This window comes from Triturus cristatus, chromosome 4_1 (assembly GCF_964204655.1).
Source record: "Triturus cristatus chromosome 4_1, aTriCri1.1, whole genome shotgun sequence".
Classification (NCBI taxonomy): Eukaryota; Metazoa; Chordata; class Amphibia; order Caudata; family Salamandridae; genus Triturus; species Triturus cristatus.
The window spans coordinates 911,589,340-911,608,498 of record NC_140585.1 but is presented as its reverse complement, the minus strand read 5'-3'; the positions used below and the strand labels follow the sequence as shown (position 1 = coordinate 911,608,498).

General features: G+C 44.9%; 1 protein-coding gene across 1 annotated transcript in view; it reads right to left on the bottom strand.

Moving 5' to 3' along the window:
- PRRT4 (proline rich transmembrane protein 4) overlaps nt 1-19,159 on the bottom strand; it is a 149,811-nt gene that overhangs the window by 106,826 nt on the left and 23,826 nt on the right. Inside the window, exon 2 of the mRNA XM_085653694.1 lies at nt 12,732-13,881. Within this exon, the coding sequence (XP_085509820.1) occupies nt 12,732-13,695 (964 nt within the window). The 5' untranslated portion in view covers nt 13,696-13,881. The remainder of the gene's footprint in view (nt 1-12,731; nt 13,882-19,159) is intronic.

Below are 19,159 nucleotides of genomic sequence, written 5' to 3'. Positions count from 1 at the left end.
TGAAACGCACTGGCCAATTAGAAGGCAACACCACTGAGTCACAATGAAGCCAATGAATGGTAAACAGTGGGCGGGCTCCAAGCCTCTTTTACTGAACAAAATCTTATGCAACTGAGAGCGTGTGCGCGTTGTCTTAGGCAAGTCCTAAAAATATAGCAGAGTTCTAAAGGCGAGACTGACTCCCACTCCATGAAAAACCCAAAAGAACAAACTTTAGGTATAGGACAGCCTCTACATTATTGCATAGGAGTCGTCAGAAAGCATGTTGCAGAACTTTTCACCCATTACACACAGGCCCAAGGAATTTGTATATGTAGGTACTAGTGGCCTTACAACTCCCCTTCCGGGGAGGAAGTGGGAGGACTAATGACAGAATCTTTTCTCTGAATAATTAAAACGCTCTGCCACCAGAGTTTGTTTCTCTTGAATGTCTACCCTAACTCGTTGTCACCTTTGATAATGTGCTTGGTTGTTACAACAAGGTATCATAAGTCTGACTACATACATTTTTTTAAAGTTGTAAATTTACTATGGCGTAAAACAGTTTGATATTTTTGATTTCCACAGCATTTCCAGGTGAGGTGTCCAAAACTCTAGAGTTTTTTTTAGAGTTTTCATGTATTGAGATGATATACATCTCAAACAGTTATAGGGATTCAGAGTGCCACACTAGACTGTTACTTTATTTCACAAAAAAGTGGTTCTGATGGGGGGAGTATAGCCCTTGATTTCCACGGCAGAGTGTTAGGATCAGGGTACAAACACCACTAACACAATTATCTGAAAGTTATTTATTCATTTTGTTCAGTTTATTTTTTCAGATATGCAATTCACTTCATTAGGCTTAAAACTATTGTGAGGTGCTCTTAGAGAGGGACGGCGCAGTGAAAGTGACTATTGGTGCAAAAAGTGCATATGTGCTATGAACATAAATATATACATATGTGGCAGATAGGGATAGTGGGATATTACGAGTTAGCACCCGTTGAGCGAGTTTTGCTATCCACCATCAATATATTAAAACACAGTCCACACATAGGTCATTTTGTCGACGTTTTGACCTCTTAAGTATGTATTATTCAAAACGGGGTCATCATCAAGTCGAAAAATACATAGGAAACACCAATTGAAAGGGGCAACTGGTTCCACTGTCGAGGGGGTGTTAATCCTCAAAGTATCTTGAATCTTTCATGTGAGCCCATCGGAGACGAGACTTGGGCTTTTAAAGGTGCATGTGTCGCTGAGGAATATAGCACATGCGTTTCAAAATCGCATGTCTGTATCATGTAATTAACAGCCTCTGTTGACAAAGTGCATTCCTCCCGAATAGACTGTTGTAGCAGCCTACCAACAGACACTCTTAATAATATGTATTTGTCTCCCTGTAAACCTGGGGGAACAACAAAGAAAAGGCAGTAATCAAAGAAAGCTGAAATACTCAAACGATCCTTGTACCAAAAACAAGCACCGGCAAAGCCAATAGATCCCCCTTTGGTGACCTATTGGCTATGCCAATGGTTTTTAGCCACGCTGCACAGCATCTGGAATGCTTTGCAGTGTGGCTAAAGTTAAGAACAAGCATTTGCAATGCAATAGGTCTCGCATTTGCAAGAGTTTGAGCTATTGGCATTGTAAATGACAATGCCTTTTATTTATGTGTTGTTTTTGAAAACAGAAAATAATAGGTATTGTCATTTACAATGCCAATGGCTCCAACTTTGGCAAATGCGAGATCTATTGCATTGCAAATGCTTGGGGGTGCGGTGCTTTGCAGTGGTTAATTTGTAATAAAAAATAAGTGCTGTGGCTCACGTCAGGAGGCAGCTTACACCAGTCTATTTTTCCTGTTAGCTCTGGCCTAACACAGAACCAACAAAACTACAAGTGGGAGGGGATGTGGCGCAGTGGCCAGAGCTTCCGAGCTCGGGACCCAAGTTCGATTCTTGGCATTGGCTCAACATCCTGTGATTCTGGGTGAATCACTTAATCTCCCTGTGCCTAAGGACAAATGAATGTGTCCTTAACTGGTGCTCAAGCACTGGTGTTGATGAGTAAGTGCCGGTGCTTAGCCCCGGAAACCCCCCCCCCCCCCCGGCTCAAATTAAGCACTGGTGCTTTGACTCAGGACCTCTTTCCTTCTGCCAAGTATGTCTTTGAGCCCTGCCCAACAGCAGTGTAACGTGAAATAATTAGGGGACCCTGCTGAATGTGGCGAGGAGAAGAACCCCATATCGCATAGATATTCATAGATCTTTGACTGCTGGGGCTGCAGAGGTCTGCAATAAGTCCTTTGCCTCGCCCATTACAAGCACACAGCACTGTATTTTCACTTGAAAAAGCACTGGCAAACTCAATAGTTCTCTGTTTAATGTGCTAAACTAATGCTGCATTAAAACATTAGTGCAAGACGCACAAGGGAGCCAGCAGATACAGAAGGTTATAGCTGTAAAATAGCCCCACTTGAAGATCAATGGAAGGACTCAAGTAGAGGCAGAAGGATATATCTAAAGAGGCAATACCATTAGGTGAGAGATGGATAGGCCACGGGGCCGAGGCAGGAGTTGATTGACAAAGACTCTAGCCAGTGGCTGAAACTGTTTGGTTGAAGAAAGTCAGTGTTTGGAGAAGCGGACCCAACGCCTCCTCTATATATACAGAAAGCGATGCACTGTCAAAACGACACATCAGTCAAGGCCTCGTGCAGGAAAGATGGCGACAGAATGAGCCGAATACAGTAGAACACAATTACACTGCCTCAGTCCTCACTACTGGGACATAATGGGGGGCTGGGGGGGGGCGCTACAGCCACAATGGTGACTCTCCTCCCTGAATGGGTGAGGGGGGCAGCATTACTCCAGGACTTTCTGCTCCTTTTGTGGTGACGATACAAGGAAAAGAGGGCGTGGTTCGGCAAATTTGTAAAGCCACTGCCAGCCCTCTTTCTTTTGGGCCCTCTTAAGCGGGACTTATTCTAAATAATCTTTTTAGTGTTACAGGGCTGTTCAAACTCAATAATGGCCACAGCCCCAGCAAGAATAGAAAGACAGGTATGGCACAGTATCCTTTGAAGTGCCACGCAATCTGGGCTGCTGGCAGGACGCCAGTCTCTGCCTGGACAGCCGAGGGACCTGAACAACCCTAAGACTGGCCTGGGACCAGGTCAGAGAAGAAGTGCACTCTGACCCGGGAGGAACGAGTGTCCTATGAGGTGGTGCAAAGGAAGAACCTGAGGCGCTGACGTGAACTGCTTCACCTGGAAGTAAATGAGTCACTATAAACAGTTAATGTAATCAGCCTGTGTTAAAATCCGGCACTGCGTATTGACGGAGGGCATGCGGCCTAGCGACAAGTGCTCCAGCGCCGGCCTTCACTCCGCATCCTGTGATTCTGGGCAAATCACTTCAACTGCCTATGTCCTCCTGTAAAGCGCTGCAATGATCTCGGTTCAAGTTCGCGCTATAAAAAAGCACAAAAAATAATCAATTGCCGTGGGGTCACACCATATTATACTGTTGGTAATAAAACCTGCGGTCTATCCAATGTCCCCTCTGTAGAATAAAGTTGTGTTTTTAATTTACGAGGAATTAAAGCAACGAAACCGCTATTTAATGCAGACCACATTTCTTTTTACATTGCACGCACTTTTTGCACATTACACACACACAACGTGTAGCAAGGAATGAAGAACAAAATGCATTCGAGTCTGGGAAGGGTTGTAAACGCTGCACATATCAAGGGGTGGGGGCAATTAAAAGAACAGCCTGCCCTGGGTACCATTACAGTGAACTGCACCCTGGGCCCCGCCCCTTCCCATTAACTAGTTGCAAGTGAGAAGGCACCTCCTGCTGTGACACCCCATTTCCCATGGCGGGGAAACGTGAAGTCAGCGGCCCAGACGCTGCTTTGGTCTTGGAAAAGCACTCAGCGGGGAAAGGTTTGATTGATGCAGGAAGGGAGGTCCCTTTGAAGCTGCGGTGTGTCCGCTCGTAAAGGACAAAGTGGCGACAGCCCCCGCCCCCTCACCTTTGGACAGAATGTCACATCCAGTCAGAGATAAGCAGCGCCCGCCCCACGTGGCCGCGACCGTCTCTGGGAGGGTTCTATCACGTGAGAACCATCGCTCTCGAAGCTAAATTACAAATCCATGGGAAATGAGAAAGGGGGGGAGGCAGCTGGAAGCGGTGGGTGGATGAGAAGAGTGGGGCGTCCAGTGCTATTTAAAACGCTGCATTTATTTATGACCAGACTTGAGCGCGACGCTCGCGCCGCGCACCTTCCAAGACAGCGCTGCCGAAGTACGGGGGAATGTTTCTCTTCAGCCTGGGGGGAGGGGGGTCATCCGTGGTCTGGTCAGCCTGGCACAGACGTGGACTCCGCTCTAGTGCTATTTAAAACGCTGCATTTATTTATGACCAGACTTGAGCGCGAGCCACTCGCCTTCCAGTGCTGCTAAATGCACCAGCTTGAGTACGACGTGTTTTTTTTTTATGAGGGAAGACGGGTGACGCTTGTTCTGAGGCTTGCACTATAGTAAGGCCACTCTACAAGTGCCTATATCAAAGTGACAATTGTGAGCAGCCGTCTTCCAAAACGTGCTCACGCTGCAATTGGAAATAGAGATCGGTGACCCATGAACTCTCTGCTTTGTTTTGGATGAGTATACAAAGGAGAGAGATCGAATTTCTGCCAACACTACGATGTGTTTCTTGTCCATGGTGATTTGTTTGCTTTTTGTAAACATTATGGAGGAAGAAAATGCAAAGTGACCAGACTTGAGCGCGAGGCTCGCGCCGCGCACCTTCCAAGACAGCGCTGCCGAAGCACGGGGGAATGTTTCTCTTCAGCCTGGGGGGAGGGCGGTCATCCGTGGTCTGGTCAGCCTGGCACAGACATGGACTCCGCTCTAGTGCTATTTAAAACGCTGCATTTATTTATGACCAGACTTGAGCGCGAGCCACAAGCCTTCCAGTGCTGCTAAATGCACCAGCTTGAGTACGACGTGTTTTTTTTTTATGAGGGAAGACGGGTGACATCCTTTGTGCTTGAATGCATGACGCATGCATGGACTTGGGTTCCGTTCTAAAATTAGCTGCATTTATAAATTGTCATGCTTGGATTTATTTAGGCCAAACACTACGACTTCACCTAGCTAGCCTAGCACACTAACAACAAGCATTGGCCGCACGCGCGCCTCGCGCTTAAAGTTAAAAAAAACAACAACAAAAAGACAAGCCCGGCGGAGCGTGGCGCGCGCGCGCTTGGGGGCGGGGGAGCGCATTCCAGGCGGGGGAGCGGACCCTTTGAACTGCTCCCAAAAAGCGGATTGCATGGCGGCACGATGCGCGTGATTGTGCTCGTGCTAGCCATGCAATCCGCTTTTTGGGAGCACTTTTAAAAGCCCCTTACAATAGTCTCGCTTTGCGATCGCTTACGCGATAGCAAGGCGAGACCTAAAAGACAAAAGTCTCTGATGGGGCTACCTATGTAATTTTATAGCTACGTGCTCCATGCATGAGCACGCCTACAAATTTACTAAGGCGCTTTTTTTTTCTTTTTAATTGCTGATCCATGATGGATCGGTAACTAAAAAGAAAAAAAACGTGCAAAAGCATTTTTTTTAAGCGGGCGGGAGGAACAGTGCAACACAAGCTAGGGTGGGAAAATGGTGAAGCAACATGTGGCAGGGGAGGGTGTGAACAGCAAAGTAACACAGCACCGAAGCAATATGGGAAGATGCGAGTAAAAGCAACATGGGGTTGGAAAAAAGCAACACGGAGGGTGTGGTTGGAGGTAGGAATAGGAAGAAGCACACAGGTGAGCACAAAAGAGAGGAGGGTTAGATGAAGCAGTCAGAAAACAGAGGGCAAAACAGCGTGGGGTAGAGGCACACTAGGGAAATGGCTTGAAAACATACACACTCACATGGAGTGCTTCACACAAAAGAAAAAAAATAGTGCTTGAAAAGCAAGCAGTGGAAACAATGCCGGCCAATTAAAAAAGACTGTAAAGAGGCAATGCTCCATGGGACTAAAAAAGACAAGATTTACAATCTGGGGCACAAATAAGCAGACAAAGGAGAGTGACAAGGAAAGACAACTAATTATAAGCAATTAATGGACTCCAAGCCACTCTATATTTTTGGTAAGCCACAATATATCTTGCAACAGACAGACCATGTGCTGTCTAGTAGGCTCAATATAATGATGGCTTTCTACACAGCCGATTTCTTTCAAACATGTACAAATCAGTATTCAGAAAGATGCCCACTCACAAGAAAAGCAAAAATCAAACATAGACACCACGACCAATATGACGGTCACAGTCTCCAGACTGCATTGAAGTCCCTTAGAAGATCAACCACTGTCATACCTTAGGCCAGAATCAGCAAATAGGCAACCCTCCAACAATATAAGGAAAGCAGAAATACAACTCCGAAAGATCTCAGAACCCTACATTTCAAAGACCTTTCAAATGCTTCAAGCAGCACTCCAAGGTTTATTCTAGTATTTAGCTTTTACTTAGTGCCCAGGTCTTTTTCTAAATCCGCTTTTTAATTAAGTCTGTCTTAATTTCTTTATGAGTGTTTCATGCACCAGTTTCTACACTAGCATGTGTAGGATTCTGCAACCTTGATCTGCAAATGTCCTATTAATCAGCATAGGCACATTACAGGCACCAGCAACAGATTGACAGACAGCTTCTTATTTTAACATTAGCAGAAGGCTACCAAACTCCTCCATCCACTAAAATTTAGCTTATCACCCAATTCTAAGGTGGGCATAGGGAAATCTATTGCCAGCTCCACTCCAGCGCTGCCTTGACAGCGCTTCTGCCACCTCATTAAGAGTGGATGTCAAAACGAAGAGGGTGACTGCTACCACGTTGGTGTTGGCAGTAACCCCACCATCTCATATAGCCTTGGAATCTCAGGCATTTGCTCCACCACTGCTGTGCGTGAGTAGGAGACATCTCAGAAGCCCTTGAGTCCCACTGCTAGACCAGCCTTCTCTTTACCCAGTATTGTAGAAGATCTGGCTGGTAGAGGGGCTTCCACCAGGCAGATTCTAGAGTCTCTGGCGACCTTCAGAGAAATGAGACAGGCAGTCCAACAATTGGCCTGTTATCTTTTTGTTTTTGGTCCCTTAGTTCCTAACATTTTGTTTAACACCCTGTGAGCATTGTGTATAGCGTGTCCTCGCTTTGCCAGTCTAATTAAAGCAGTTACCATTTATTTATTTTTCAGTTAATAGTTGTATAGAGCGTGTACATGACCCAGTGGGTTTCAAAGCACTATGCATACGTATGCGGTTTTACATGTGCAAATTGGAATAAAAAAAATATTCATATGTAAGTATATACAATATGTATCATACAGTGACAGACTAGAAAATGTAAACACAAGATTGAGAAAGCTATTAAGTTACCCTATAAAATCATAAATACTAGATGCTAAGTAATATTAGCAGTTACTAACAAGATAATATTTCCTACAGTTCCTGATACTGATTTGCATTATTCATATGTGTGACTAATACTGGAATAGCAGGTTCTTCAGTTCTTCCTGGAACATTTCATAAGAAGGGGTTATCCTAATTTTCGGTTGACTAGAGTTTTACACTAGGTGCATTTTATTTAATGGATTGTATCATTCTTTTAATTTTTTTGAAAGCTGACGTTTTGAGTTGAAGGATGTCAAAGCTTCGGGAAATGTTTTTCTCCGCCTGAGATTGTTCGTTTTTAGACTATGTAGTGCAGGGCTGTGAAATAGAGATCTTTGTTTATAATGCAGGTAGCCCTGAGGGAGACCTCACTAAAGATTAGTCCACTATTGAGAGTTGAAACCTGTTGGCAAGAACACTTGGGTGGCATGTAATACAGATCTCCGTAAACAACACAGACAGTATTCATCTATGAGCCACTCCTGGCCCTATAATTTAGTACCCCAGGAAGTATTGAACTTTTTATTTTATTTTGGGAAAACCCTGGAAGGCATGTCATACAGATCCACATAACAAAAAGAAACTGGAGAAGAGAGACAAACAATCTTTAACCTAATATTTTCTGTGTGTTGTAATAGCAGGGTCATGGGAATTATATGGTAGGGAAGCACTAAATTATGCGGCAAAAAGGCAAATTCTATGGTATAACGGAGCACTTCTTTTTTATAGTATTCATTATTTTGTAAATTTTACACATGTTAATACTGTCTGGGTAAATATTTCACCTCATTAGTACCAGTTTAAGAACCAAATTCAGAAATAAGCAACTGAAAGATGACCAGTTAACCTTTGCGGAGGGACTTCCACTACGAGCGAACACATGTCGTCAAGTTTTTAGTTACTTTTGATCCGTTTGAGCTAGAGACCATTTTTTTGTCACAATCTGCAAATTATGCAGCACATGAAGGGTTATGCGGCAAATACAAAATTATGTGGAAAAAAAGCTGTGGTCGCAGAATCACATAATTCCAGTGGCCCTGGAAGGACTTTATATCCAAACATAGTCAGGAAAAACTTTTCTTGTGATTTGCAATGTATGCCCCCTTTCAATATACAACATTGTATTTTATGCCTGCTGCTCCAACTTTCACAAAAAATCCTGTTGAATCATACCAGGTTTCTAACCATGGTCTAATATTATCTCATAAAAATGCAGCTGGAATTTTTAAAAGAGCCTTCTATGTCGATCTTATGTGACTATTCCTAAATACTGAAAAACGATTAAGCACCATCATGCCATCTAACAAAATTGAAAAGTTTCTATTTAGACTGGGCTAACACATGAGTAAGTCTTGCGATGTATGTGCTTTTCATTTTAACGAACAACAGCAGATGCATAGTTAATGAAGTGTGTGTACGTTTCTTGTCATTTGGCAGGTCCACCCATCCCACCGTACAGGAGGAGGGGGTTGGTAAAGGGGAGCAGGAAACATCCACTTTCACAAGCTTTGGTCAGGATGTAAGTTGACATCAGTCATGAAGATGCTGAGAAGAAATATTCACCAAAAGGCTGCGTCCAGCCATCGGCAAGTTTGGCCAGGCTCACCTGAACCCTGTGTGCTGAATTTCAGGGCCAGACTGGCCTGGGTTCCTACAGGTTCTGTGATGTGCTTCTTGTTCAGACTCTTCCCAAGATCTTCAGCTCAGGTTAGTCGTGCAAATATATGACCACGAGGGTCAACAGCTTTACATCAGTGCTCTTTACTCTGCATCTTCTTTGAATTAATTAAACACGCATTGGCATAGCCAATAGGTCTCGCCTTTTTGACTTTATAAGTGTTTAGCCAGAGCTATTGGCCCTGACCCTCCGTTGTTTTCCTTTCGGCTATGTGAACGCGGAAGGAGTCCCAAGTGCTACTAACTTTCTATTATCCAGGCATCCACCTTGCGACAGCGTCCTCGATTGTTGATATTAAGTCTGGAAATTGCATAGTGGGAGCTGTAGTCTAGTGGAACTTTCATTAGTCCTATTCCGCGGAAAGCAATGATCTGTAGTGGAAAATCCCCGGGCTAGACACGTGGCTCCCAGATACTGTCTAGCACAGCAGAGCACCTCAATACCGTTTGGTGTAGGCGCTTGAAAAACATATTCAACTCTACATGGCGTGGCTGTGGTAGATTATTTTGTATTGATTGGGAGTTTGCAGAGAGGCATCTCCCGTCCCTTTATATGACAGCCCACTGATCCCAGGTTAGTAGAGGGCACGCCAAGGTCTTCAGTCCTTGCTAGGCATTTGGAAATGTGTCATTTATTCGTGTTTGCTGATTGGAAGAGAAGAACGCGCGCGTACAATGGGCACGTGACGACTTTGTGGTGGTTGGTGACACACGCCAGAGTGCCTAATAGCACTTTTAGCTGCATGTGGAGCTTTACACAGACAACGGGATATACACTAAATAGTGTTTGCATGGGAGACTGCGAACAGCAGCACATGGTGACTGCTATATTGCACGCGAAGGATGGGTTCCTTGCACTGTTGCACAACACGAAAATATTAGCGGGGCTTTCTGTACCAAGCATGTCTTCGTTCCCCTGGAGTGGAGCAGGGTGGCGTCTGTGCTGACTCCCCTTTCCTCACCAGAATTGTGAGAGGTTCTATGTGCCTAAAACACAACAAAAACACACAAAACTACAAGCACGCAAGTAGAGTTTAGCACTTAAAGAAAAGTATGTTGAAAAACAGAATGAAGTAAATTTTTAATGTGAAGAAAAGGGGAAATGATCTTAAGGAACATAATAATGAAAGAGAAAGCACGCTTGGCACTGCGTTAAAGAAAACAACCCCACACAAAACAACAAGTATGGCCACTGAAGTGAAAGCGACCGCGCTGTGTTTCATTAATAACCTGATCCATGACGCGATGAGGAATGCAGCTGCCACTTTGCCCGCCGCTGCTCGCTCGAGAGCAAAACACAGTGGGAGTGAACATTTGGTGAAGAGGTGGGACATGCACCCGCCTTTGGCCATTTGCGTGCTTTCATTATTGAAAGCCACACGCAAGGGCCAATCCAATGTGTGGGAGGAGTCAGACCCACACGGAGAGGTTTCGGGGAAGTTTGGAGTGCTCACAAGAAGCCTCCGATAGAGCAGCGCATGCGTGCTGCGCTAGGCTAGACCTAAAAAGGGGACACTCGCAGCATTGTTGTGAGATGTACCATCTCCAACCCACACCAGTTACTGTTCAAGGTTGGTCTCAAAATGTTCTTTAAATGTCAAATTAAATAAATCCATGTGTTGCAGCACACCAAAGTGAGCCACTACTGCCTTCGTTCATCAGTACAGCTACCTCAGGAAGGGGGAGACAACTTCCTATCTGACCACTCAAGGCCTAGTGCCATATTTCTGAGACTTGCAATATTTATGGTGCAAGAGTTTGGGTAGCCTGGCATGCCGCGGTGAGCAAAACTAACTAGCAATGCTAGGCAAAGTCGGTCACATGTTGGCAATGCCCACCCACCTTTCAATGGCAGACACTTCAGAAGCCTTCCAGTGATTCATTCCACCTGTGCATGCAGGGTAAAGTGGAGGGGGGTGGCGGAAGAGGTTGTAGGTGCGTTTTCTCCTGTTCATAGGTGGGGTCGGGGGGCGAGGTCAAGTTGACATCTACTTTGTAATGTTTTGTTAAAGCTTAATAATGTGTGCTAGGGCACCAGAAACCAAGGCAATCGTCCAAGTTCCACACATAAAACAAAAATAGCAAAAGACATTTTGCACCGAGTAGATTGGTTGCAATATAACATGGTTGTATAGAACACCAAGAGGCATGAGTAATAATGGCTGTACACAAATCAATAAAAACTGAATTCAGAAACAATGGCTGTCCTCAAGAAAGAAGAAGATTAATGGGTGTTGTTGTGTTTACCTTCAGAGTATAGCAGTCTAATAGGAGTCGCACTCTCTTAATGTGGAACAGTTCAAACACCATCATTATTTCTGGAGCTCTCCTATTGTTACGTATTGACAGATATCATAAGTATACAAACAAATTTCATCAAGTTGGGAGCTCAGATCAACCCACTCCTCACACTGTGATCCAGAGTAAGACCAAAACACGATAAAAAAAAACTTCCAGTATTACCCCGTCGCTAAATCAAAATACTGGCCTCAACTTTTAAGGTGGTATGTCAATAAGAAAACCCCAACAGACTTAAGGCCTTATTTACTGTTGCTTTCTGCAATTGCAAAGCCTGCAGAGTGAAAAATTGCAGGCTTTTTGACGATAAAAAGCAGACTGGCAGCGTCATTGAGAATTGGATTTGGGAATTGCAATGTTCAAGAGATTCACAAGGATAAAGGGTTACGAACGACTCACCCTTCCCCTATCATGCAAAGGTTATGCGTCAATGTTTGCAAACAAAGTTGTGGCCACAAACCATTGGTTGGATAGCGCCACTTCAAAGGGGGTGCGTTCATTTGCAAAGTTGACGTTGTCTGTTAGATGCCCAGGGCACTGCTGCAGGCTTCACTTGATGCCCATTACTACAATGACACATTTTTAAAAACACTGTAGGAACCATCCATCTAGGAGTTAAGGAATGCCACATGGGGATTCTGCGATTGTGAAAGAAGTGATGGAAGTCTGCGGTCACTTGCCATATTTGTTGTCACCCTATTGAATGGCCATTTAATAATGCAATGGATTAACAAATCAATAAAAGACCAAAATAAGGGTTCAGCCTCAAAGCAGTTGCTGTGTAAAACAGACAAAGCTTTGCGACCCTACCTTTACAACACCAGGCCGTAACTCTGTTGTATCGCTAACCCTGTATCATAGAAATATGCAACTTAACAGCAGTGTTGGGCCCAATGCAGTTCTTAGAACCCATGCAATGATCCATGTTTAGAGTGACAAAATCCATAAGAAACTAACCCAGAAAGATGACATGCTAGATTGCAATTATATGCGTTTTCTCCTAGTATCTAGCAGTGAGGACCCACACACAAACTAATATCTATCACAGCTTTTAGACAATCATTTAAACTTAGTACTAACTTTGCTACTGATATTGCATTGAGATTGTGTTTGGAACCTTTAAATCAGAGTTGATTGAGTTGATGGAGTTTCTCTGTGGAACTTTCTGTACTCGTGCATGTTGCTCATTCCTTTTGTTTAATGACACCAGGTAAGTTTCTTTTCTACTTTATGATGGAAGCTGCTTCTTATTTGTTTTACTTGAGATGACATGTATATGCTAAATAGCTAACTATGAAGGCTCAGGATAGTACTTACTTGAAGGGATGATGTCTTGAACTCCAGTTTCCAACTGTGTTGAGGTTGATGCACTTGTGAGTACTGGAAGCCTGTAAATTATATCCATGGTCTTTTCCGTGGAAGGTGTGTGCTTGACCACATCAACTGGAGCTATTCCTGTATCTTCCTCTGTGTCATAAATAACGGAATGTTCGGGTAACTCCACAGCTGCATCTGGAATATTCAGGTTTCCATCTTGAGAAGATGTGTTTGGTGGTCCCACAGTATCAAATAACTCTTGCCATAATGTAGTAGGTTTGACAACTAACGTAGGCCTAGTGGTGGAGGGTACCTCCACGGACAAGACAGGGTCTGATAATTGGGACTCTAACGTGGATTGAGGAAGCTGCATTTGTCCTGGAGGAGAAAGGCTTGCCGGAGAGGCCGAAGAACTGCTTTCTTCACCAAGCCTGGGCGTCAAAAGTGAACTACTCCAATCAAGAGTTGACTGTCCCCCACGGGCTAACTTATCATTGCTTATAATTGCATGCTGGGGAGTTCTATGGAAAGGTTCTTGGACAGGTTCTTCTTCTGGCAAATGGTAGCTGGGCAGCCAAGGGTTTATAGAAGTGTCATCGATGGGAATTTCTGTCCAAAGTGGATTCACAGGAGTCAGAAAATTAACTACGGTTGAAGACATCCTTTCATCCTCTGAAAATATATCATCCATCAGAGGGTCTGAAAGGAGAAAAGAATCTATGTCGCTCTCCCCAAGCGTCTCCAGATTACCAGCCTCACCTTTGGACATTGAAAGCACCGAACTGGGGTCCAACAGTGAAGTGATCGAATCTGTAGAATGGTGCTGCATCTCTTCTCCATGGATTGTGACATTTCCGACAGGAAGTGGTGAGGTTTGATATATGTCAGAGGTGGCTAACACATTGCCAGAGTTAATCAATATGGTGATCATAAGGTAGACTCTAAGCTGTTCTACAGAAGCCATGCCACCCTTTATAGGCCGTCCCCAAGAATGAGAAGAGGGGGCTTCAGCATGTCCCTGGAGATGGTCCCTTCATAACCTTCATCTCACATCATGAAGCGCAATGGTCAGGTTGTTACTGCAGGCAGTTCCTTCATGTTCCGTTTTCCACAATAAAGTTCTCTCCACCTGTGTACCAGAAGGCAACTCCTGAAAGAAAAGAATACGCAGAATTACCATATAGGACCATCTGCACACACTTAAACCACACCAGCTCACAGAAGACTGCAATAATGTATGCAATAATGTACAACACCGCCCCACTTTCAACTAGCCACCTGTACTGCACAGTGCAACATTAGGCTCAACTTTGGCGATTCCTTCACTGGTCTCTAGGTGTTGCCACAGTCCATTTTACAATTTGGCCCTGCTTGGACTCACACAGGTTCCTCTGTCAGTAAATTAGGATGTACCTCGCACTCAGTAAAGTATCTTTGTGCCCAGGAAATCATGTTTTATTGTATTTCGAACCTTTCAAAACATACAGGATTAGGCAGCAATGGTTTCCTTTACCTACCTTCAGGAAACCCCAGGACCAGCCGTGGGAATCGCGGTTAGTGCTGATTTCACTTGTGTCCATCAGAGATGTCCATATCCTTCGCATTGCTTGGGATAGGTTAGGTCTTTGGGTCACACAGGTGATAAATCATCTTGATGGAAATGTTGTGAACATATTGATCTGAGTGAGAAATTGATTTGTATTTCTTTAGGATCGCTGATACAGTGTTAACTACCCGCAGCGTTGATTAGGTAGTGGTGAGGACAGGGTGTGGACTGACCCGGACGCATGTTTTAGATGCTAGGCTAAAAGACCAAAAGCCTTCTTTTCCCATTCACAAGCTGGTAGGCAACCTACCCAACTAGTCATGAGCGTGGAGCAATCCCAACTGACTGGCTGTCAGTATCTCTGAAATTGACCCCAATTATCAGTTTAGTCTAGCGAAAATAATGCATCACACGTTTTCTCACAATGGATGCACAACTGAGCAGATTTCTCCGAAATTAGTAATTTCCAAAATCTAATTTACATGATTAGAGTTTAGTTAACAGTGCCATAATTAGACCTGGTCCATTTCTCTCTTACCATGCACCTTTCCCCTTTCATTCCTCCAAATTTTCTCTGCCCGTTTCTTTATATGTTCCTTCTCTGTTCCATTAAACTCACCCCATATGTGTCCCTCATTCCAACACTCTTTCTCTCACCCCTATTCCTTGCCACATTTCCCTTTATCCTCATTCACCCACCTTACCCTCATTCCAATCCTTTTTTCTTCTCGCCCTTCAGCTTCTTCATAACCTTTATTGTCCTCATTCTTTCTTCCTTACTTTCCTGGGCTCTCTGTCCACTTCTTGACAACGTACTTGAAAGTTGATGTTTGCCTCTTCTGGGATGCTACACAGTATTTGCTTTTGCTTTTTCTTTCACCCCCTTTAGTTTCCCTCTTCATTGCTCCACCTTTGGTTTTTTCTCTCTCTCTCTTCCTTCCACTCTCCCTCTTCCTTATTATTTTTCACAGTGCTTAATTTATTAAACAATAAGCGCCCTAAGTTGTTTTCAAAACTAAAGCCCTTAGCCGCTACTGATTGCCTGATTTCAAGGCTGCATTGTCCGGATTCTAACTCATGCCTCCTACCGCCATACGCTCCCTGCTCCTTTATTTCACTCTTGCAGGTTCTTTTTCGTCAATCCTTACTCCCGTTGCCACTTTTCTTTAGACTTTTTCTTCCTCCTCCTTTCCTCCTTTTGTGTTTTTCTCGCTCTTGCGGTAGGTTAAAATCTGACGAGTCCCCAAAAGGAGTGTCAGTGGACCCCACCTACAACCACAGGCTCAAACTAAGCACTGATCTTATAATATTCTATATCTCAACCCCTCCCCTCCCCCAACTTCCCTTTTTTCTCTCATCACAGTTCTCCTCAGTATTTCAATCAATGCTCAGCCTGGCCGAGCCCAGCCTTCAGCAGCACAGTGCCTGCTGAACTTAGCTCCCACACAGAGAGCACGCCCTCCCCAGCACTCTTTGAACGCCCTGGGACGGATGGACAAAGACAGAGGCCTTCTGTCCCAGCAGTCGGTCAGAACGAACAATGCACTGTCACCGGACGTTACTCACATGTTCAGCCACATCAACAAAGGCAGCCACAGTCTACACATTGGGGCCGAAGCACAAAACATTTTTTACTAGTCTATTACACATCCTTGGTGAAAAGTAAATTGGTACAAACTCCTTTCATCATCTTATTATGAAAGAGGATTTTTAGAAGTGGTAATGTGTGGAAAGAATATTTGTGCATATTGGTTATGTCGCATTTTGTTGTGGTAGTGATGCGTTATGTTTTTCATAATTCTGCTGCGGTTTGCTATGTTGTTCTTTTCCATTATGTTTTGCTGGTGACATCGCATTAGTAATGTCACTAGAACTCTGAACAGACCATGTGATCTGTTAAATATTTGTCATATTTCTTTTTATTAGATATCTTTTTATTGAACATAAAACAGTAACATTTCGGCAATGCAGCTTACACTTACATAATATCATTTCATATGGCAAGTACTTTTAGACATCATAGTTGAAGTAAGCACACGTGAAGCACTAGGTGGATTCCAGCTAGATTTATTTCCAACAGAGAAGACAGCTTGTACAACCACACAAGTCAGTCCCCAACCGCCAATGGTCCACAACCCACCATAGAACCTAGAACCCTGATAAAGCAATAACACTCTAAACCAGAGCGTGACCATAGATAGTATGAACACTACAATAGTTACTTGGGACACATATCAAACACAGGAATTGGCATCCAGGAGACAGAGGTTCATCCTCCGAGAGGGCCACAGGGACCAGACATATATCTCCGGGGTAGGTATTCATTCCACTTACACCATACTGAGGACCACTTCTTAGGACATCCCCGCGCCATGTAGACCTTTTTCTACCTGAATATACAGCAGCCTAATTTATTTTTCCAAGTGTCCAGAGTCGGTGATGCTCCCGCCCCCCACACTTGCGCAATATCACGTTTTGCTACCATAGCGCCCAGAGTAGCCCAGAACCTTTCCATACCATTCAAATCAGTGGGTTCCCAGACATTAAGAAGACACCATTTAATCTCCGGCCGTATGTCCTTGTGCAGAACTTCCCGCATGACCTCATGTATCCCCCGCCAGTACACTTGGATCTGTTAAAAACTCCCAAATTATGTGTAGGAAAGTGCCCACTTGACCACAGTTTCTTCTGCATTCTCCCCCCTCCCCATGTGAACCAGCTGGGGCCCAGTGACGTATGTTCAATGCAATATTTTAAGTTGAACTAGTCTTAGCCGAGCAGAAATCGCCACCTCCCGGGGAGAGGCCACCACCTCTCGCCATTCCTCGTCGTCAAGCTCGAGGCCGTCTCTTTCCCAACACTCGCGTAGTCGTTCAAGTGGATCTGGGGTGTAGTTAATCAATTTTTTATAAGTTAACAAGATGGCTTTCTGTGGGAGGTACCCATTGAGTAACCTGTCTTCTAGCAGTGAAGACTCGGGAGGGGAGGAGCCCCTCTGCAGTGTTGTTACCAGAGCATGGCGGACCTGCAGATAACGGAAAAACTCAGAGCCGGTGAGCTCATATTGTCTTTGCAGTGTGTCAAACTCGATCACCTCACCTTTCACCCAGAGGTCCCCTATCCAGGAGATGCAGATGAGGTCCCATTTGTCGAAGCCCTTCGAGGAATGCAGATTGCCCAGTTGATCCGAGTCCCACAAGGGAGGTGCCAGTGTGAGCTTCAGATCCCAGACCAAACTTCTATTAGCTGCATGCCACACCTGGACAGAGTGTTTAGTCGGACCAGATAAAGGAATTTTCCTGGGGTTCGAATACAGGGCCCTGTTATAGTCCCTACCAGGCATCTGCCATCTGCCTATGGTGAACCCTGGATCATCTGGCCTTCGGTAGGTACCCTGATTAATGGCAGCAAAGTGGGAAGCCCAATAGTATTTCCTGATGTCGGGGACACTTATGCCACCATCATACCAGTTTAGGAGCAATTTGTTGAGAGCTATTCGAGGCCTCCAGTCCCATAGCAGCTCCCTCTGCAAGCCCTCATTTTCCCTACAATATCTCGCAGGGACCAGATCGGGGGAATTCCGCAGGGCGTATAGGAAATGGGGCAAGGACATCATTTTAAATAGGGCTGCTCTGCCCAGCAATGAGAGCGGGAGTGCCTTCCAACTGGCAATATCTCGCCTCAGTCTCTGCAAGGGCGGAGCAGGTTTCTCTCGTAGCGGAGCTTAGGGTCCTCAGTGACAAAGATCCCAAGGTAGCGGAAACCATCCCTCACCGTTTGCATAGGGCAATCCCTGGGCAGAGCAGGAGAGTCGCCTTCTAGGATATACATGAGAGACTTGCTCCAATTGATCGAGTAGCCAGAGTATTTACCGAAGGTCGTGAAAATGTCTAATACACATCTCAGTGACATTTTGGGGGAGGTTAGGTAGAGGAGTATATCATCTGCAGAGAGCGTGATGCGATCTTCCCACTCTGCCGACCACCGTAGCCCTCGTATCACTGGGTCCCTACGTATCCAGGCCGCCAGTGGCTCCAGGGAGAGGGCAAAGTGCAGAGGCGACAGCGGACACCCCTGACGGGTACCACGACTCAGTTCAAATGAGTCAGATCGTTTATTATTGACCACCACTTGTGCCAATGGCTTTGAGTAGAGGAACCTAACCAATGCTGTGAAAATGGGCCCAAACTCCATCTTGGTGAGTACAGTGAGAAGGTATGGCCATTCGATGGTGTCAAACGCCATCGAGGCATCTAAAGACACAATCACAGCCGCCTCTTGGATGGTGTCTACCCTCCCCAACACTCCATGCACTCTTTGCAGATTTAGGGCCGTATTTCTTTTTAAATAGTTTTTATTGGCATTTGCAATATAAAAACATTAACAGTTACATTCAGCAAGACAATCAGTACATCGCAGTTGGTCTGTGGGCCATAGGTATCTGGACCAGTCGTGTCATTTCGGGCCGTATTTCGGTGGGGCAGAAAGCCCGATTGATCCGGGTGCACCAGATCACTTATCACCCGAGTCAGACGAGTGACCAAAAGTTTAGCCAGAATTTTAGGTTCTGCATTAAGCAGGGAGATGGGTGTGTAGGAGGCACATTTATCTCTACGTTTGCCCTCTTTATGTATCACAACCAATGACGCGAGACGCTGGTCTGGCCGGAGTGACCACACCCTCCTACTCTTTTCAAACTTGGCTCGCAAGTGCGGGGCTATTTTATCTGGACGTAGTTTATAAAGCTCAATCGGCAGTCCATTAGGGCCTAGCGCCTTCCCTGACTGGAGGCTCCTGATTGCCTGAGCTATTTCATCATTGGTGATGTCGCTTTCGAGGAAACTCTTATCCTCATGAGAGAGGCCAGGGATACGGATATCTC